Source organism: Amyelois transitella, chromosome 13, assembly GCF_032362555.1.
Source record: "Amyelois transitella isolate CPQ chromosome 13, ilAmyTran1.1, whole genome shotgun sequence".
Lineage (NCBI taxonomy): Eukaryota > Metazoa > Arthropoda > Insecta > Lepidoptera > Pyralidae > Amyelois > Amyelois transitella.
The window spans coordinates 5907516-5925275 of NC_083516.1; the positions used below are offsets into that span (position 1 = coordinate 5907516).

The window sequence follows — 17760 nt, forward strand, 5'->3', positions numbered from 1 at the left end:
AAGTCAGGCAGCTACATAAGCTACATTTTACAAAAACTTATAGCTAAACTTTTTAGCAACTTTTGGTTTTGAGATTTTTTCCTTTATTAATTCTATCCTCCGTGTAAGTGGCTCACTACGCAAAAAGGGCCAATGCTGTCACAACTACGTGTTACCTAAATTGGTACTGCAAAAAATCGGTACTAAGGAAATTAAGCTACTATTAGCAACTTTTTAGGTTGAAATGTACCCAATCAAGCAACTGTCTGTTATATGTCTTGCAAGCCTTAAGTGGAAGTTGGCAACACTGGTCTGACAGTAGGGATGTGACATTGCTGATAAAAAATCGATTTTTATATAATCGATTTATTTTTTAAGTATGAAAAATCGATTAACAAATAATCGATTTTTCTTAAGAAAATAATCGATTTTATTATATTGATAGATTTTTTCCAAATTTTTCAATTTATGTCAAAATAAACGCCATATACATTATATCAATAGATTTATTCATTAAAAATAAACAACAAAATCAGTAACTTCTTATACAGGGTGACATTTAATTCAACTGCATAAATTTAACTGCTAAGTGTACTTATCTAAAGGATATTTAAAAACGTAAAAAGAAAAATATCGGTTCATATTTCAGAAAGTACGAAAAAAAAATAAAAGTATCAAAATCCACGATCCTAAATACGTAATATCACCCCGGCCGGCGGAAAAGCGACGCGTAAGATTCAGAGGTCAACGACACAATGCATTCAGCTGAGCGATCTCGACAACTCTGCACTTTACTTGATCTTGATACTAGAAAAATAATTTATTTTTCAGACATTTATTTACATGTTTAGTTTAAAATTATTTTTGTAGTATTGGTCTTAATAAAGCGTGTGACGTATTTTTGAGGATTTTTTAAATGTGAAAATGATGAAGTTTAATTTAAATAAAAATAGGCTCAAACGGCTCAGAAGCATGGGTATAGTCTATGTTTAAAAGGATGCAGTTGTTTAAATGTCACCCTGTATAATCAACACAAATTAAAGTTTTTAACAATCAAGTTTGAAAAATGAAGTTTCAGCAACGAATAATGAATAAAATATCAACCGAATGTCGGTAACATACTGTTCATTGACTAATTCCAACTAGAGAATGTTTGATTAAATTAATCATCTTAACTGTTTTAAGAGCACAGAAAGAATGCACAGATGGCGTTAATGTAATATTATGGAGCTATGATAGTATTCTTTGGCAGTTCGCGTTCCGGGCTCAAAGCCAGAAGACAAAAACATAATTTCGGGGTGCATTTATTGGATGATTATAAAAATCGATTTTTAATCGATTATTAATGAAAAAAAAATCAAGTATAAAAATCGATTTTTACTATAAAAAAAATCGATTTTTAATCGATTTTTTCCATAATCGATTTTTTTTTCACATTCCTATCTGACAGTGCGTGTGTAGTGTAGATAGTTGACAGTTGGCAGAGCCACGGAGTGTTTTCAAAAGCTTAGATTTTTTGTGGCACTAAACATTTGTTTTTTCGAAAAATAAATCTTCGGCATTACTTTTCTGTGAAAAATTTATTCAGGTGCGTCGCAAAACTCACATATTGATCATAAAATTTACAAAAATATAGGTTCATCTCATAATTCGTAAAAATTAAGGTTTGTAAAAACTACTGACGTGTATTATTTTTGTTGGTTAATATTTTTTTTTGAATGTATAGTCAATATTTCAGGCGATAAATGCAATAATTATGTCTGTAACAAAGCGGAAACGTACACTTGAGGATGAGAAGTTAATTGAAAATGGAGATACAATAAGCGAAACTGGAGAGAGTAATATCAAAGGGGATGAATTGAATATTGCTGTGTTATTGTTCCTGTACACTCTACAAGGTATTCCTCTAGGCCTCGCTGGTGCTGTGCCAATGCTACTCCAGAATAGAGGAATAACTTATACTCAACAGGTACAATGCTATTAAGATTTTATATTTCCTGTAAACAAATCTGTTACTTCATTAATTGAAAAAGTTTTTTTACTAACTCAATTTAAATGCCTTGCTTGAAAAGCATAACTTGTGTTTATATTATAGAAACATAATTTCTTTTTCAGGCAGAATTTAGTTTTGTAAACTGGCCATTCAGTATCAAGTTACTATGGGCTCCTATAGTGGATGCCATGTATTGGCCAGCATTTGGGAGACGGAAGACGTGGCTAGTACCAGTGCAATACTTGATTGGAATCGTCATGATCATCATGTCAAGCAGTGTGTCAGGGTGGCTGGGTTCTGATAGTGAAGCCCCGTCTATGATGTGCCTCACTGTGTCTTTCCTATTTCTTAACTTTTTGGCTGCAACACAAGACATTGCTGTGGATGGATGGGCTCTTACTATGTTGAAAAGGTATATAATTTGTAAATAATGATGAAAAATGTTTTTATTATATCTGAACCTCTAATTCTAATTATATTTTTCTATAATAAGAGTCACTCACTCTTAGCTTATGTGAAGCAGTATTTCACTTTAAAAGTGTTAAATTATGGATATGTTGTATTGCAGGTGTAATGTTGGACATGCATCAACATGTAACACTGTGGGCCAGACTGCTGGCTTTTTCCTGGGCTATGTATTATTCTTGGCTTTGGAATCTCCATACTTCTGCAATAAATACCTGAGAAATGAACCTATTGATTCTGGGCTTGTCACTCTCTCCAGTTTTCTTTTATTTTGGGGCTGGATTTTTATTATTACTACAACATTTGTGGCTTTCTTGAAGCATGAAGCCAATGACGTGGCCGATACCAAGGAAAGTCAAGTGAAGGGAATGGGCGACATTTTGAATGCATACAAACAACTGTATACCATTGTGAAGCTGCCTGCTGTACGCACTTTAGCTTTGGTGCTTTTTACAGCTAAGGTAAACATTGTTTCTAAAAATATTTTCTTTATAAAAAAGTATATATAGTTCCTTATAAAACTTTCAACTGTTGTTGTTATTGAGTTGTTAACTAGCAAATCTGTCAATATTATTTTAATTTTCCTGTACAGTTAACACCGGAAATTCACAAAAAAATTTACATTCTCCGTTTTTCAGCTTGGATTTAGTGCCAGCGATGCTGTGTCAGGTCTTAAGCTGGTGGAAGCAGGAGTGCCTCGTGAAGATCTGGCTTTGCTTGCTGTACCATTAGTGCCAGTGCAAATTTTGATGCCTATAGTAAGTTTTCATTAATGTTTATATTAGTTAATACTTATAAAAAAATTACAATATCATTTAATATACAATGCCATTTACAATACTTTTCTCATAACTTCTTCTTTACTTGTTACTTCTTTTATCGGATCATTTAAAATTAGTTTTCATTTTTTTTTTAAATAAGGCTTCAAGTTATATAACCAGATCCTCTCCAGGAAAATGGCGATAATAGCTTTGATGACCATAATACCTCTTTTATGTGTAATATCTTGTTTTGTAGAAAATTTAGTTTAATGTAGGCAAAATAGTAATGAACTAGAGCTTTTGACCCCACCACAATAAATCATATAATTCATTTACATGCTACTATTCTTTTAGATATTAGCAAAGCACACAACAGGTCCAAAACCACTATCTTTATGGCTACGAGCATTCCCTTTGCGGTTGCTAGTGGGCCCACTAGCCGCGGCACTAGTGGCTGTCACACCTTCGCTACTTGGCGACTCCGGCCCTTCATATACGTACCTATTCGTACTAATGACACTGTATATATTCCACCAGGTGAGTAGGTGACATGATTTATTTCTAATACAGCTTTGCGACACTTGCACTGACATGCTTGCAAGTAGGTATATGAGAATGAAAGCTTTGTAATATTTTGTAACTACTTTGAATTTTTTTTTATAATCTAATAATCAATTTGTATTTCAATACTAATCTATTGATTACTTGAGCTGGGTCGGCTTGATATGTCTAAACAACCAGCGGACCATAAAACCTTGCCAAATCTTCTCATTCTACGTACCATTCTAAGTACCATATGACTAACACCTTGTTTTCTAAGACCCTTTTAGATATATAAAGCAAGCAACTGACATAATAATTCTATTAAATGTCTATTAAATATTATATTTTTACTTGTTGCAGACATGTTTGTACTGTATGTTTGTGGCCGTAATGGCATTCTTTGCGAAAGTCTCCGACCCAGCCGTCGGCGGCACGTACATGACGCTCCTCAACACAGTGTCTAACTTAGGGACCAACTGGCCTAACACCCTTGCTCTGTGGGCAATAGATCACTTGACTTTTAAGACATGCTCATCGAACCAAATGAATGATAACACTTGCTCATCGCCCCTGGAGACTGAGGTAAGTTTTAAACGCATTCGTCAATCTTCTTAATTATAAATATTTAGCACGAAATACTGGACCTACACATGAATCAAATAAAAACAACACTTACAGTTTCTTTTTTCATAAATTAATCTCTTACTTATAATGTTCATATATTTTTTTAAATATATTTGTAGTGTGTTCCCTTTTTTCATGGAAATGATCAATTTTTGCATAGAGATCATTGCGAAAATTAAATTGTTATCCGGTGAAAATGCTGCAATGTAGTTTGTTTCGCCGCTTCTTCTACACATGCGCTATGGAAGCGGTAGTAGTTATTATTAGATTTAAGTGATGTGACGTCAATAAGTGATACAGTGATACCTTGTGTCCAATTTTGAAAATATTATATTTTTTCTAATGTAAAATTAATGATTATGTTTCTCTTTTGGCAAAATTGAATAACGCATTGAGATTGCGGCAGCTACTCACACTAAAAATTTCCTCGAATTTGTATTTGAGGAAACCCTAACATTACAATAATTTTCCTTTTTTTAGCATTGCAAAACAAATGGCGGGACGTGCGTCACGCGTATTGACGGTTTTTATATAGAGACGGCAATTTGTCTCGTAGTCGGTTTCTTGTGGCTGCAGTGGGGAAGACCCACGATCAACCGGTTACAGCGACTATCCGCCTCGGCCTGGCAAATCGGAAAGCTGAACAGATAAGACTGATCTACATTCCGTTACATCTATGGTTAAATCAGGGAAATATGACAATGAAAACTGCCAGTGGTTTCCATTCATAAATAAAATTTAAAAACCTTAATTCTGGAGCATGTCTACTGCCAATTTAAAATATTTTCAGTAGACATGCTTCTTTGTTAAACAACGGAACTAAAATATTTTCGTATAAAATAATAACTTACATTTTGTAACTCTCTTATACATATAAAGATGTGAAATATAGGTGCAATACATTATTTTACCAAAGTCATTGGATGCAACAGTAATTATTTCAAAATGAGAAATATTCATGATCTTGTTTTACATACATTCTTGCCATTTAAGAAGGCATTCAATTTCTATTGTTTTATTTTAATATATATTTTTGATCCAATGGCTACTTTGAATAAGTAGTTATAGCAATTACTTTTATTTAAAAAAATGATTTCTTTTTCTCCGTAATTTTCCCCTCGAATTATTTACTAAGATTATTGTGATAATATAGGTTTCTATTTATTTTTATGAAATTATGTTGAAAGTGCAAATATTAATCTATATGATAGGTTTCAGTATTTAACTTAATTAAAAACGGGTGGAAAGAAAAAGTATAGTGTCAGTGAATTATACATTTTATGTACACATCAACAAATATACAGTTACAATAACAACAATTCTAGTGTTCTATAGAATCTGTTAACAATTAAACATACATGTGACCATAGACGTAGAAAAAAAGGCAGGCGGAGTTTTACAATACGGCAAAATGAAGCACTAATAGTATGCCGGCCCACTGTATATATACGCGCCTGACGCACAAATTCTCACCAATAGTGTGACAGTCGGCCGCCATTACGTCATAGATATCTCACGAAATAACAAGTTTCACTCACACATGCGTACAACGCCGCTATTACTATGTTTCACTTTTTTTTCAAGCCACACTCCGTCCACCTTCTTTTCTACGTTAATGCATGTAACTAATAAGTACGTAAAATGTTATATCAGTTTTCTAACAATAAATTAAAATTTTATGGCACCATAACTTTTCTCAATACATACATATAGTCACGTCTATATCCCTTGCAGGGCAGACAAATCCAACGGTCTTGAAAGGCCGCGTTTAGTTCAATAAACCGCATAATTGCAAGCCAAATCTTGAATCAACCCTTATTTTCAACAGTCATTTTATCTGCTATTTTTGTCGTAACCATAAGGTTAATAAAGTACAGCCATATAAAATGACCTTTGGTAGATTTTTTTTCAATGGATAGAAATTAACATATTTGTTCCAATGAATGTGTTATAAATAAGATTATACAGCTTTCGGAAGCACCAGTCAATTATAAATAATAAGCTGGTTTATATTTTAAACATGAAGCTAAATTATTGTGCTAAATTGCCATATTTTAGTGCGTTCTGTCTTAAACACTTGTTATATATAATAAAAATAATGGAAGTCTAAAAGACAACTAATATTCAGCTTTAATATATAAATTTAGAATTTCTTTAACTTTCTCATTTACCATTTGTCTTACGTTATTTCTAAATTTATGCTCCATTTTTTATTGACATCATAATAAATACAAATAATTTTGTTATATAGATAGGTACAAAAACCATTTAGCTAAACAATAAACAAAATATTTATAAATATATCAGTATTTTAGTTCAACAGTAATTGACCCTAAATTCAGGAAAGGGTACTTATCTATTATTAAATTTATGTTATTTTTACCTAAGTGTATGTATATATTGTAATTGTAAATATATAATAATAAAGGGTAATATAAACATTATCGGAATCTTTTCATTTCATAGTTAATATTAAAAATCTGGATCAAGGTAGCTCAAACGTCATTTGAACACTTAGTTGCGCCTTTTATGGTGGTAAACTCACGACATATAAATTTACGATATTTGGTTTTTACAAATGATTTAAATTGAGTTAGATAAAAATTGCTATTAGGTATATTTCAGTACAAATAACAAGGTCGCCTGTGATATCCAAAATTTTTTATTTTGTATTATTAAAATAAAAATAATTATTCTATTAAATTTGTAAACTAGAAAAAGTTTGAGAAATTATAAGTTAATTTTCATAATTGGCATCTTATACGGTTAGGAACACAAGTTTTTTTTTAAAGTTAATTTAATGAAGTCAATATTGAGAAACAAAACATACAAAGCCACGTCATAACAGTGGATCTATTGACAGTTATAGTTTTATTATACCAGCTAGCATAATGGTTTTTGTGACAATACTTACAAGATCATTGCCATAAGAAGCTCACGAACATATTAGTTATATTCCCAAAACAATAGGAGAGCTAATAACCCATCATGGCATCTTATATCATGCGCCATTGAATCTTTGAAGAGAAGCAGGCTTTGCTCGAGCTTAGAATCACGGATCCCGCCTGGCTAATTCGTCGTCGCATATAATGGGCTTGCGGTCATCGCCTTTACTGCCTCTGCCAAGGCGCCCCACTCTCCTCGCAAGTGCACTTGTTTTCTCGACCGCTCCCCACCCGCCACTGTGGCCCCCACCACTCGCTGACCGCGATAGGAGACCAGTAACACCTTCGCCTAATTTGCTGTGGTGGATCCCGTATAAAAAGTAGAGAAGAAGGCCTAGAAATGAAAAAAAAACTCACTTCGATTCAAACTTCATAAGGTAAGTGATCACCTTTGTATAGGTATTTACTTTACTGGCAGACTAACACAGGTATAAACCACCAAATTGCACTTTATAATATTTTAAACAGGCGTTTTCATTCCTGAATTTCCTTCAGACCAAAGCCCAAAAATTATGTGGGCGTAAGTACTTATACGTAGATATTACGTTGTACACATGCAGTCTTCGATACAGACCCACATACTTATAAAGCTGGCAAAAAGTCTATATAAGGTAATCGTCAACTATACAGCGAAACTCGCTAAAGAAAAAAAGATACAAAAATAAATCTTATATGGACCTTACCAAACGTCATCCATATCGCGAATCGTGCCCAAGTGAGGGCGTTAAGGTTGATCATGAGCTCCACATTGAGCATGACGCTCGCGGCCGGCAACAGCGGCACCCAGGGCACCCGGAACGGCAGCCGGGTGGGGCTCTGCTGATGTGCCCAGATCACCACCAAGCCTAAAGATTAAAAAGATAGTTTTGCTTCTATTACTTTTCTGGCGTTTTTTTCGAGCATAAAAGAACTCGGGTACCAGCAGACCAAATATTAACTGGTAAGTCAAGTATAAAGCGTAATATGCATAATACCTGTGTGTGAGACATCTGTGTAAAATAAAAAAAAAACTTGTAAAATTTTCTTAGATGATTATTGATCGGTGATTTTCCATGCATATATAAATCCTCATTTTGAAATTTTATACTTTTATTTCTTCAGTCTGTTAATATCACCCTGGGGCTGCTTCTCCGTCCTACTCCATTGCATACTTATACTTATTTTACAATCAAATTTATTTGTTTTTTGATAATCAATAAATAATAAAATTAACTTACAGGCAATAATGATGAGAGTTAAGACTATATCCGGCAGTAGCACCCAAAGGCCGGCTGGTTCCGCCAAGAAGTGGTTATGGGCACACAGAGCCGCCGTAGCCAGGGTGAAGGTATACACGCAGCCGGTAACCGCGGCCCCGGGCGCTCGGCCTCCGGCCAGGGGCTCCAACCACGCGTATTGAGCACGCAGTCGACCAACGGTAAGGGCTTCAAACATCTACAATTATGAGCAATAATGTTAATATTAGTAGATTTGCTAGACACATTTAGATCATCAGTGCTTTCTTAATGGTTACTGTTTGAGTTTACCATGAAGATGAACTGTAGCGAATGTAGAAAACAAATCGTTTCTTCAAAATAACCTACCTCTGATGAAGATGAGCCGCCGTCAGTAGCAGGAGTGCCGGTAGCTGAGCTGTCTTCTCGATCTCCAGGTGATTCCACTGGAGGAGCACCAAAAATCTTGTCATCAACAGTTGGTGCGGGGCGATAGCGCAGAATAATAACAGCAGCGCTAACAATCGTATACGCCAGCAAGGTTCCAATCGACATAAATTCGACTAACTTTTCCAAGTCGAACAGAAGAGCTATCAAAGCAGAAGACACACCTGATATTATAAGATTTGAAATAGGAATTTGGGACTTGTTACTGACATCACTAAAAAATCCAAATAACAAGCCATCGACAGACATAGCATACAAACAACGTGGTAGAGAAAATAATGAACCCAGCAAAGTTGTCGTCATTCCACACACAGCACCAACCGCAACTGCGTACTTCGCCCAGTCAGCATGCACTGCGCCTAACGCAGCTGGAAGAGCTGCTTCAGGATTTATTGTATTATACGGCACCATCAGAGTTAACGCTATAGCAACCAAAATATAACCGAAAGCTACCATCGCCATTGACAACATAGTAGCAATCGGAATTGATCGCGACGGATCCTTCGCTTCTTCGCTTGACGCAGAAATACTATCGAAACCTACGAAAGCATAAAAACAAGTCGCGGCTCCTGCCAGCACTCCACTAAAACCGAACGGCATAAACCCGCCATGTTTTTCCGACCAGTTGCTTATATCCGCATAGTAAAAACCGAGAAATATTACAAGCGATATCACCAACAAGTTTAGGATTGTTAGGCCATTGTTTATATAGGCAGAAGTTTTCACTCCTACAGCAAGGATAAGAGAAGCAACTATACAAATGAGAAATGCTAAGACATCTGGATATCTGCTAAGCAAAGTTTCGTGCAGTTCTCCAGTAATAGAAATAGTGGCGTTGCTAATGGCACCATCCAACATAGCATCCAAATAGCCTGACCAAGCTCTGGCAACGGAAGCAGCTCCTGAAACAGGTAATATTTCATTACTATGAATGATGTTAATAAATACATAGGAAGTACTCTTATGTTATTCAAATTGTGCCTACCTATCATGTACTCCAGAACAATATTCCAACCAATAATGAAAGCCCAAAATTCGCCGATGCTCACGTATGTGTAAGCATACGCGCTGCCGGCTCTTGGTATCCTAGTTCCAAATTCAGCGTAACAGAGAGCGGCTAGCGTGGACGTTATTCCAGCGAGTAGGAAACTCAAGGCTGTAGCTGGACCCGCCATATGTCTTGCCACAGCTCCAGTCAAAACGTAGATCCCAGCGCCAACCATGTGGCCTATGCCTAAAAGAAATAAAATTGCACTTTAGAATAAATCTGAAGAATCTACATCAAACAAACAACCCTACCTAACTTGATAATGGTCAAAAATCTTTATGGCTATTTATTTCAATAATAAAGAATACCAATCATCGGTATCAGCAGAGTTCTCCGTCGGCACCAGTTTGGAACTAATATTGAGAAAATATAAGCCTTTAACACCATTCTTGAAACTCTTCCCACAGTAATTATCCCCACAGGTTGTTCGTACAGCCACCACACCATACATAAACGAGACATCTGCTCATACATAATTATACCTATATTCGCTTAGCAGACGACTTACGCCAGTATACCGAATTTTTAGTGTCAAAATTAAACAAAATAAGTACATAAGACTTACAACATTACATTTAAAATATAAATTTATTAGCGTGGTTACTTACCTAACAGCGTAATATCAAAAGTAGTAAGACAACGATTCAGTGGAGTGTCCATCACATCTCCATGTAAGGGTTTTCGTCGATTCATCTTGTGGCAAAAACCGGACAATACATGTCCAAGAATTTTGTGCCTTGCTCCCGGCATCTTGCCTCACCTAAAAACGTTATTTCTGTTTTTCAAAAGGTTTACAATTTCTGTATTTTATACTTAATTAAACTTTCCAACGTAAAAGACAGTTATTCGTTAATGTTAAGCTCTCGCTCATCTTTTAGCTACTTCATTCATAGGTCATCTGCTATTCCATACAGCTTTTTACAGCAAATTTCGAGATTATTTTTATTACCAGGCAGACCAGCAGTGCCCTTCATAATGCACTATGACACTTTACTGAGACTTATGCCTAACTAGCATTTAATCAGGCTAGCGTGTGGATTACAGGAAACCATCGTGAAATAATAAACCATAAACTCATACCTAGCAAAGGTATGAGTTTATGGTTACTAAACCCATCGGGTAAGTACTTCCCGTTCAACTATAAAATTATCATGGATTTTAAACGTAAACCCCTAAACCTTTTTATTCTTTGCGTGTGTAATAGAGACGTTGAAACAAAAGTTATAAGAATGGCATAATTTAAGAAAAAGACTGAATGTAATTCTCAAATTCCTGGTACCTACTGATTATGATATTTCTCGGGCTATTTTAGACTTTGGCAATTATTCTATGTTATACATACCTACATTTGAAGGACGTCATAGGTAAGACTAACTACAAATGAAGTTCATAATAGGTATAAGTTACATAAGTGTAAGCGTATAGTCTCTTCAAGAAAATCTAAAAGATGACAGTGAAAGACATCTTTGTCAAAATTCATAATAAACACGTACCTGTTTAATTTACAACCACCTGACAATACAATATTTGCAATACTTGACACGGTAATGGAGTGCACGAACTACATTCTATCTAAGGGCGGCGCGCGCATCTAATCGATTTCTTGATATAACAGTGTTTACAGTATGTGTGGGCAGGCAGTGAACTTGGGAAATCTAAATAAGTAATATAAGGAATATTAAAAACCAACTTTATTATGTAGGTAACTACTAAGACCCCTGGACATGAATGATTTTTTTACGCTTACAAGCTTTTATATAAAGTCAGCATAAATTATGCCAATATTTTAACGGAAAGCTCGTCGGAAATCTAATGATCTGAGTAGCAAGATTTGATGTCAATCAAGGTGACGGAAACGAAAAAGGGGTTATCGAATTTAAAATTCATTATAAAACTTTAAATTCATTATTATGGGACACTTCAATATCATTTAATAATTGTCAAATCTTTTGGTTTCACAACATTGGTTGACGTCAATTTATTTGACGTCAACCAATGTTACTTAAAACTAAGTTTACTGCTGCTTTCAAAACGTCAGTGCAGAAGCAGTAACAAACTGCACTGCAGCATTTTCTTCAACAACGTCAATTTCACATCTATCCAAATGTAGAACAGAAATGTAGACGAGAGAATATATTACCACTTATGAAATTTTAATAATAAAAAATCAATCAAAAGATCGTGAATTAAAGTAGCCTAGAGCAAAATAAGTATTTCGGCTTTACGTTTCCTGTCAATCAATCACTCAGTAAAGTAATGCAAATTTTAGTAGATTGGCTGACTACGACTTATCACGCACAAATGTAGGGATATTCCCTTCCCATTAGAATTTGGGGTTATTATCTTAGTGCTCCCTTAACTATCCAAAAACTATACATTTCTGAATCCAGATTCCAACACCGCGCATATACGAGTAGGTACGATCGCGTTCATATCTGCAGTCATAGTTTTAAAATTCTTACGGGTTAAAATAGCGTGCACTGTGGTTCCAATAGATACACACACACATGCATATTTAAAAAGAATAAATATTTCATCAAATGAATACGGTCTTTAAAACCAATGATTACTAAGAAAAACAGTTTATTATTCTATGACATATAACATAACAAAACAGAAAGAGACGGTAATCAACGATGGCCGAACTGGGCCCGATAATTGTCGATCGAGATATCGTCGTCTCTCATTATTTGCATAAGATTTGCCTATAGATGGAAGCCTGCGACTGCCAGACTTATGACATTTCAATAAGGTTGAAAGTTTATCTGCACACGACCCTAACGTAGGTAGTGGTTCCTTTGAAAGTTATTGGGTAGCAATTTTATTACTTGTGTGAGCAAGTGAGATCTAAGATAATATTAGATAATCTCGCTTGCTCACACTCGCTTGTTCTAGTTACTAGCGTTACTTGGATTTCGAAGTTATTCAAGGAATTTTTTTTCCAATTAAAAAAAAAATTGTGTTACTGACAATTTTTTATGTTTCAAGGTGCCATTTGAACTAAGTAACTGACTGACTAACTAACTGATATCTAAGAATTACAAACACGGAAAGTTGTCTTCAAACACGGAAATCAGCAAGAAATATTAAACAAGAGGGAGAAAATAAAACATTCAATAATTAAAATTAGTAAATTTTATTGAAACAGTTTACCTATAGTTTTGTTTACATATTGATGATTATATAAAGCTATACATACAGCATATTACACTAATTGTATCATCTACTTATCTCCTGTTATTAAGGTTACAGCTTAATTATTCATTTTCATAAAGAAAAGATATTGAAGCTGTCCTTAAATACTATCTAAGTAATTAGTAGTTTTAATATAAACTGGCAGAACCTTTCACGCACTATATGGACTCGATGCACAGGGCACAAATGATATTGTTGGCATATCATCAATCGGATAAATATACCGAACAGTTGGTAACATGGTTTCTTCCAGCACTTGCACATAATGAGCAGCTATAGCGCGTCCTGCTATTTCCCTGTTCCCCAGGTCCAGCAGCACTCATCCAGCCCCACATATTTACAGATATGTGTCCAGACTCCATATTTGGCACAATATTTTTTTCTTCATACCGAGTTGCATTTCTTCGCCATAAATGAAGTCTACCGTGTAGTGATGACATAAACGAACTTTTCGTCCGTAAATATCGCTTCTTTCCAGGCAAAATCCAAATACTGCCCAGCAAATTCTAAACGTCTTTGCTTATTTATTTCGGATAAATACGGCTTTCTTGCTGGCTGTCTGTGGTGTAGTCCCTCACGATGCAAACTCGACGAACAGTAACCACTTATGTGTCGAACTGTTCCGCAAATATTCTGGTCGGTATGAAGCCATTATTTTCGTACTGTTCCACCATGGATCTCCGCTGTGTGGCTGTCGCTGTGTTGATTATTAGCGGACGACGGTCGCTGCGCGGTCGACTTTTTACACTACCCTCTTCTTGATGGCGCGTTACCCAACGTTTCACCACTTGTTGTTTATTGTGTTATTTGTGTGAATGTGTGAGTGGTAGCAGTGGTGCAAGCTATAAAGTTTTGCGAACTATGACTGCAATTATGAACGCGACCGTACGTTGTCTGTTCATTAGTTCATCGCTCAGTAACGGAAGATTTTGAATGTTGATGCATTACCCTGGCGTGTGTCCTCCCATGATCCCATGATCATGAATGAGCCCAGGTTCGCTTACGTCTACGGCCCAATTAATAAATCACAACTTCATTATTATTTATAATTAAGTGGACAATCTAAAAGCAGATCATTTGTCATCATTCAATCACATCACTCTACATAGTGCTAATACTCTCAAATGTAGTTAAGCTCATATGAGGGTCAAACTGAAAGTTTTTAGAAAATCAAAAACTGAGCATTCTACTATAATATTAGTTTTATTATATCTTTTCAAAATAGTGTCCCTTTACGTCAATACATCGCTGCATCCGATGGGACCATTGGGAGAAGCACCTTGACCACTCTTCCTTAGGTGTCTCTTCGACGGCCCTTTCAAACGCAGCGACTGCTTCCTCAGCGTTCACAAAACGTTTAGCGCGAAGTTTTTCTTTTATTTTGGGGAATAAATAGAAATCGCAAGGTGCAAGGTCGGGGCTGTGTGGCGGGGTGACCCAGTAATTCCACATTTGATGTCTCTAAAAAGTCGATGGTTCGCCTGGCGGTGTGCGCCGAGGCGTTGTCGTGATGAAGGAGGATTCTGCTGCGAGGTCGTTTCTCCCGAACTTTTTCAAAGACGAGTGGCAAACAAATATTGGTGTACCCCTCTGCGTTAAATGTTTTTTGATCCTCTAAAACAATTGTTGCGTAAAGAAAGAAAAATCTTTATTTGGCGCAAGATGTGACACTTTCATTCATAAACACAGAAATAAAAAAAAAATACATGATGCGACCAAAAGGGTTTCCACTCAGCATATGCATGTGTATGATGAGGTTACACAATGCGCTGATTTTCAGTGGAACCTAGTACGGAGGCTTTGCCATTCAATATGAAGGATACATATTAAAAATATCAACACAAAATAACAAGTAGACAGCAGTGCTAGGGAGTTTATATACATAATAATATGTTGAGTATGAGCGGGAGTGTAACTATGTTCTTATTGTTGCAGCAAAGTAGACAAAAGGTAGGCAGAAGGAAACTACAGAAAAATGCAAAGGGAAATTATGTATTGGATTGAGATTGTAGTAAGTGACTTTTCAGCAGTGGCGGCGTTAGGGTAGGGCGCGGTTGGGCGACCGCCCAGGGGCGCCGGACGAAACGGGGCGCCGCAGCCCGCTGGCCGCGACTCCCTTTTTCATCCGGCGCCTCTTTCTGATTGTCTATAATTTACCACAGGTGCTCCCTTATAGTTCCCTCGCTCATTGAGCAAGACCTACTGAGTCGGCAAAAAAAGACAAGAACCGTAAGGGATATTTTTTTGGTTTCAAGTTACCTCACTCACAAACTCAACATGAAAAATATTATGGTAAAACAGAACAACGTACCAATTATTAATATGAAGATATGTATTTTATTAGTTAAGATGACGTACATACATTCGGGTACATTTTTGTTTGAGCATGTTTATTAAACATTAAGCTGGAGCGTGTGTGTGGTTGTTTCTTGCTGCAAGCGGCTAAATCGGCTTAGAGATGACCGAGCGCCTGTGTCCGCGATATTACATCACGATGAATCAAATGGTTCTGTTTGACGTTGTACATGTATTGAAGTAGGTTTATAATTTTTATTTTTTGTATTCAGTGAAATAAAATGAAAGTGATAAGCAGTTTAATTTAATATTTTGAATACTTATTGCTCTAGCTGAACAGTTAAAAGATTTCAGTTTCATAGTTTCATGGGTTGTTTGGTATGACATACTTTTTCAAATTAACGTCGTTAGTAAATCTCTATGTAGGATTGTATGATAACGCTGCGCGTCTGCCTAGGACGCTGCATCAGCGAAACGTTAGGGCCACTACATCTACAATCACCAGATATAGATCTCAGTAAATGCACAGAAATGTTGAAAAAATGCTGCACTTTCGTGGAAGAATATAGAAATACAGGCTTTAAAAGCGCTATTTCAACTGCAAAAGAATTGGCTGAAGAACTGGAAGTAGAACCTGTGTTTAGAGCCACATAAGAGTTCGATTTGTTAAGCGTCAAGCTGATGAAACTGCCCGCGACGAGCCTATTGTTTCTCCTGAAAAGAAATTTGAGGTAGAATTTTTTAACTCTCTCTTGGACGCTACATTATTTTCAGTTAATGAAAGATATGAACAGTTAAATGAGAACTCGATTGCTGGTCTTTTTTATACGATATAAAACAGATTCCTGAAAAACCTGACCTTGTCAAACTCTTTAGTGATCTCCAATTGAAATTAACTGTGGATTCTAAATCCGATATAGATGGTTGTATGTTGTGTGATGAACTCATAAGCCTGAAATCCTTTTTGTCTGATCAGAATGTGGTTTCCCCTGCTTATGTTTTAAATTTTATTAAAGATCGCAACTTACAGGAATTGTATTCAAATGTATGGATAGCATTGCGAATATTACTGACTATAGCTGTAACGGTTGCCAGTGGGGAAAGGAGTTTTTCCAAGCTGAAGCTGATTAAAACATATCTGCGATCGACAATCTCTCAATCTAAATTAACAAAGCAGCTTTGTCAATCGAAAATGAAATTGCAGAAAACATCGACTTTGAATGTCTAATAAAAGAGTTTGCCGATAGAAAGGCTAGAAAAGTGAAATTTTATTAGTTTAATAAACGATTTTTTTTAATAGATGGTTATTTTATTGTACCCATTGCCTTTTTTCGTATGTAATTGAATTGCTATTAGGGGGCGCCGAAGAAATCTCGCCCAAGGGCGCTAGTAGTGCTAAAACCGGCACTGCTTTTCAGTTTATCTTTGAAGTGTGATCCGTAGCGCAGTTACGCACAGGTGGCGGAAGATCGCTCCAACACTTCGTAGCAGCGTATCGAAAGCTGCAAAAGCAGCTGTATTGTGTTGTGGAAATATTAACCGATTCATTGCGATGCCTAATTTTGCAAACTTTTACTAATGGCGTTCAACAAAAACTATGTGACACGGCTGCCGGGTCAAGCGCCATACGATTACATGACACGCCTCCTGTGTCTTCAGCCATGTGGAAAAGAATACAGTATTTCAACCAGTTTTTACATGTTTTAGGCTTACATACTTTTAGTTGACATTCGAAATCTAACGCGAACATACAGAAACGTTGTTTCAAGTGATTATAAGTGGCATATCAAGTGTATTTTTGAAAATGGAAGGTAAGTGACATTTCTAATGAAGGTGTGCAAAACCTTTTGAACTTATTTTTAAGTCCTAATGGTTTGAATAGTTTTATAGGAATGTGGGCTTGACTAAATGAGGTTTTAAGTTAGTTCTGTAATTATTGTTTTGGTTTTGCTCACAAGAAATTTCAACTTATTTACACTACGTAATGATAAACTGTCAAGTTTGATTTAGTACTTAATAGGTATATATTTATTAAAAATACTAGCTTTTTTCCCGCAATTCGCCCGCGTTCAAATTTATACATTGTCTAAGCTTAAGTTGATTGTACTATTCCCGTTCAGAATTTCATCCAAATCAGTTCAGCCGTTTCAGCGTGATTGAGAACAAACATCCAAATTCACAAAATTACAAGCATGATAACTTCCGCATTTATAATACTACTAGTATGGTTGTCATATGATACATTAAGTCA

General features: G+C 35.8%; 2 protein-coding genes across 3 annotated transcripts; one reads left to right on the forward strand and one right to left on the reverse strand.

Annotated features, from left to right (window-relative positions):
- Nucleotides 1–1440: 1440 nt before the first annotated feature.
- Nucleotides 1441–6642, forward strand: LOC106132140 (acetyl-coenzyme A transporter 1). Of its 2 annotated transcripts, none has more exons than XM_013331478.2 (8): nt 1441–1567; nt 1718–1948; nt 2095–2384; nt 2541–2898; nt 3076–3195; nt 3553–3735; nt 4102–4323; nt 4846–6637. In XM_013331478.2, exons 2-8 carry the CDS (start codon nt 1736–1738, stop codon nt 5014–5016), a joined length of 1557 nt encoding a protein of 518 aa, XP_013186932.1. In that variant the 5' UTR covers nt 1441–1567; nt 1718–1735; the 3' UTR covers nt 5017–6637. The 2 variants fall into 2 exon arrangements, with proteins under 2 accessions (XP_013186932.1, XP_013186931.1); XM_013331477.2 differs by having other exon boundaries at nt 1448–1643; nt 4846–6642.
- A 144-nt stretch (nt 6643–6786) lies between these two features.
- On the reverse strand, nt 6787–11590 carry LOC106132080 (cationic amino acid transporter 4). Its single transcript, XM_013331396.2, has 7 exons — nt 11513–11590; nt 10628–10779; nt 9957–10205; nt 8894–9873; nt 8528–8744; nt 7994–8155; nt 6787–7644 (listed from the first exon to the last, which is right to left on the reverse strand). The coding sequence occupies exons 2-7, from the start codon at nt 10767–10769 to the stop codon at nt 7418–7420; spliced, it is 1977 nt and encodes a 658-aa protein (XP_013186850.1). The 5' UTR covers nt 10770–10779; nt 11513–11590; the 3' UTR covers nt 6787–7417.
- Nucleotides 11591–17760: the final 6170 nt, after the last annotated feature.

Bases quoted from the DNA above. Each gene is read 5' to 3' on its own strand.
- LOC106132080 (XM_013331396.2), bottom strand. From the start codon at position 10,769: ATGCCGGGAGCAAGGCACAAAATTCTTGGACATGTATTGTCCGGTTTT. The intron at 8,156-8,527 runs GTAAGTTAATTT...TTTAATCTTTAG, and splicing joins AACTCTCATCATTATTGCCT to GCTTGGTGGTGATCTGGGCA. The intron at 7,645-7,993 runs GTAAGGTCCATA...TTTCATTTCTAG, and splicing joins CGCGATATGGATGACGTTTG to GCCTTCTTCTCTACTTTTTA.
- LOC106132140 (XM_013331478.2), top strand. From the start codon at position 1,736: ATGTCTGTAACAAAGCGGAAACGTACACTTGAGGATGAGAAGTTAATT. The intron at 2,385-2,540 runs GTATATAATTTG...GTTGTATTGCAG, and splicing joins GCTCTTACTATGTTGAAAAG to GTGTAATGTTGGACATGCAT. The intron at 2,899-3,075 runs GTAAACATTGTT...TCCGTTTTTCAG, and splicing joins TGGTGCTTTTTACAGCTAAG to CTTGGATTTAGTGCCAGCGA.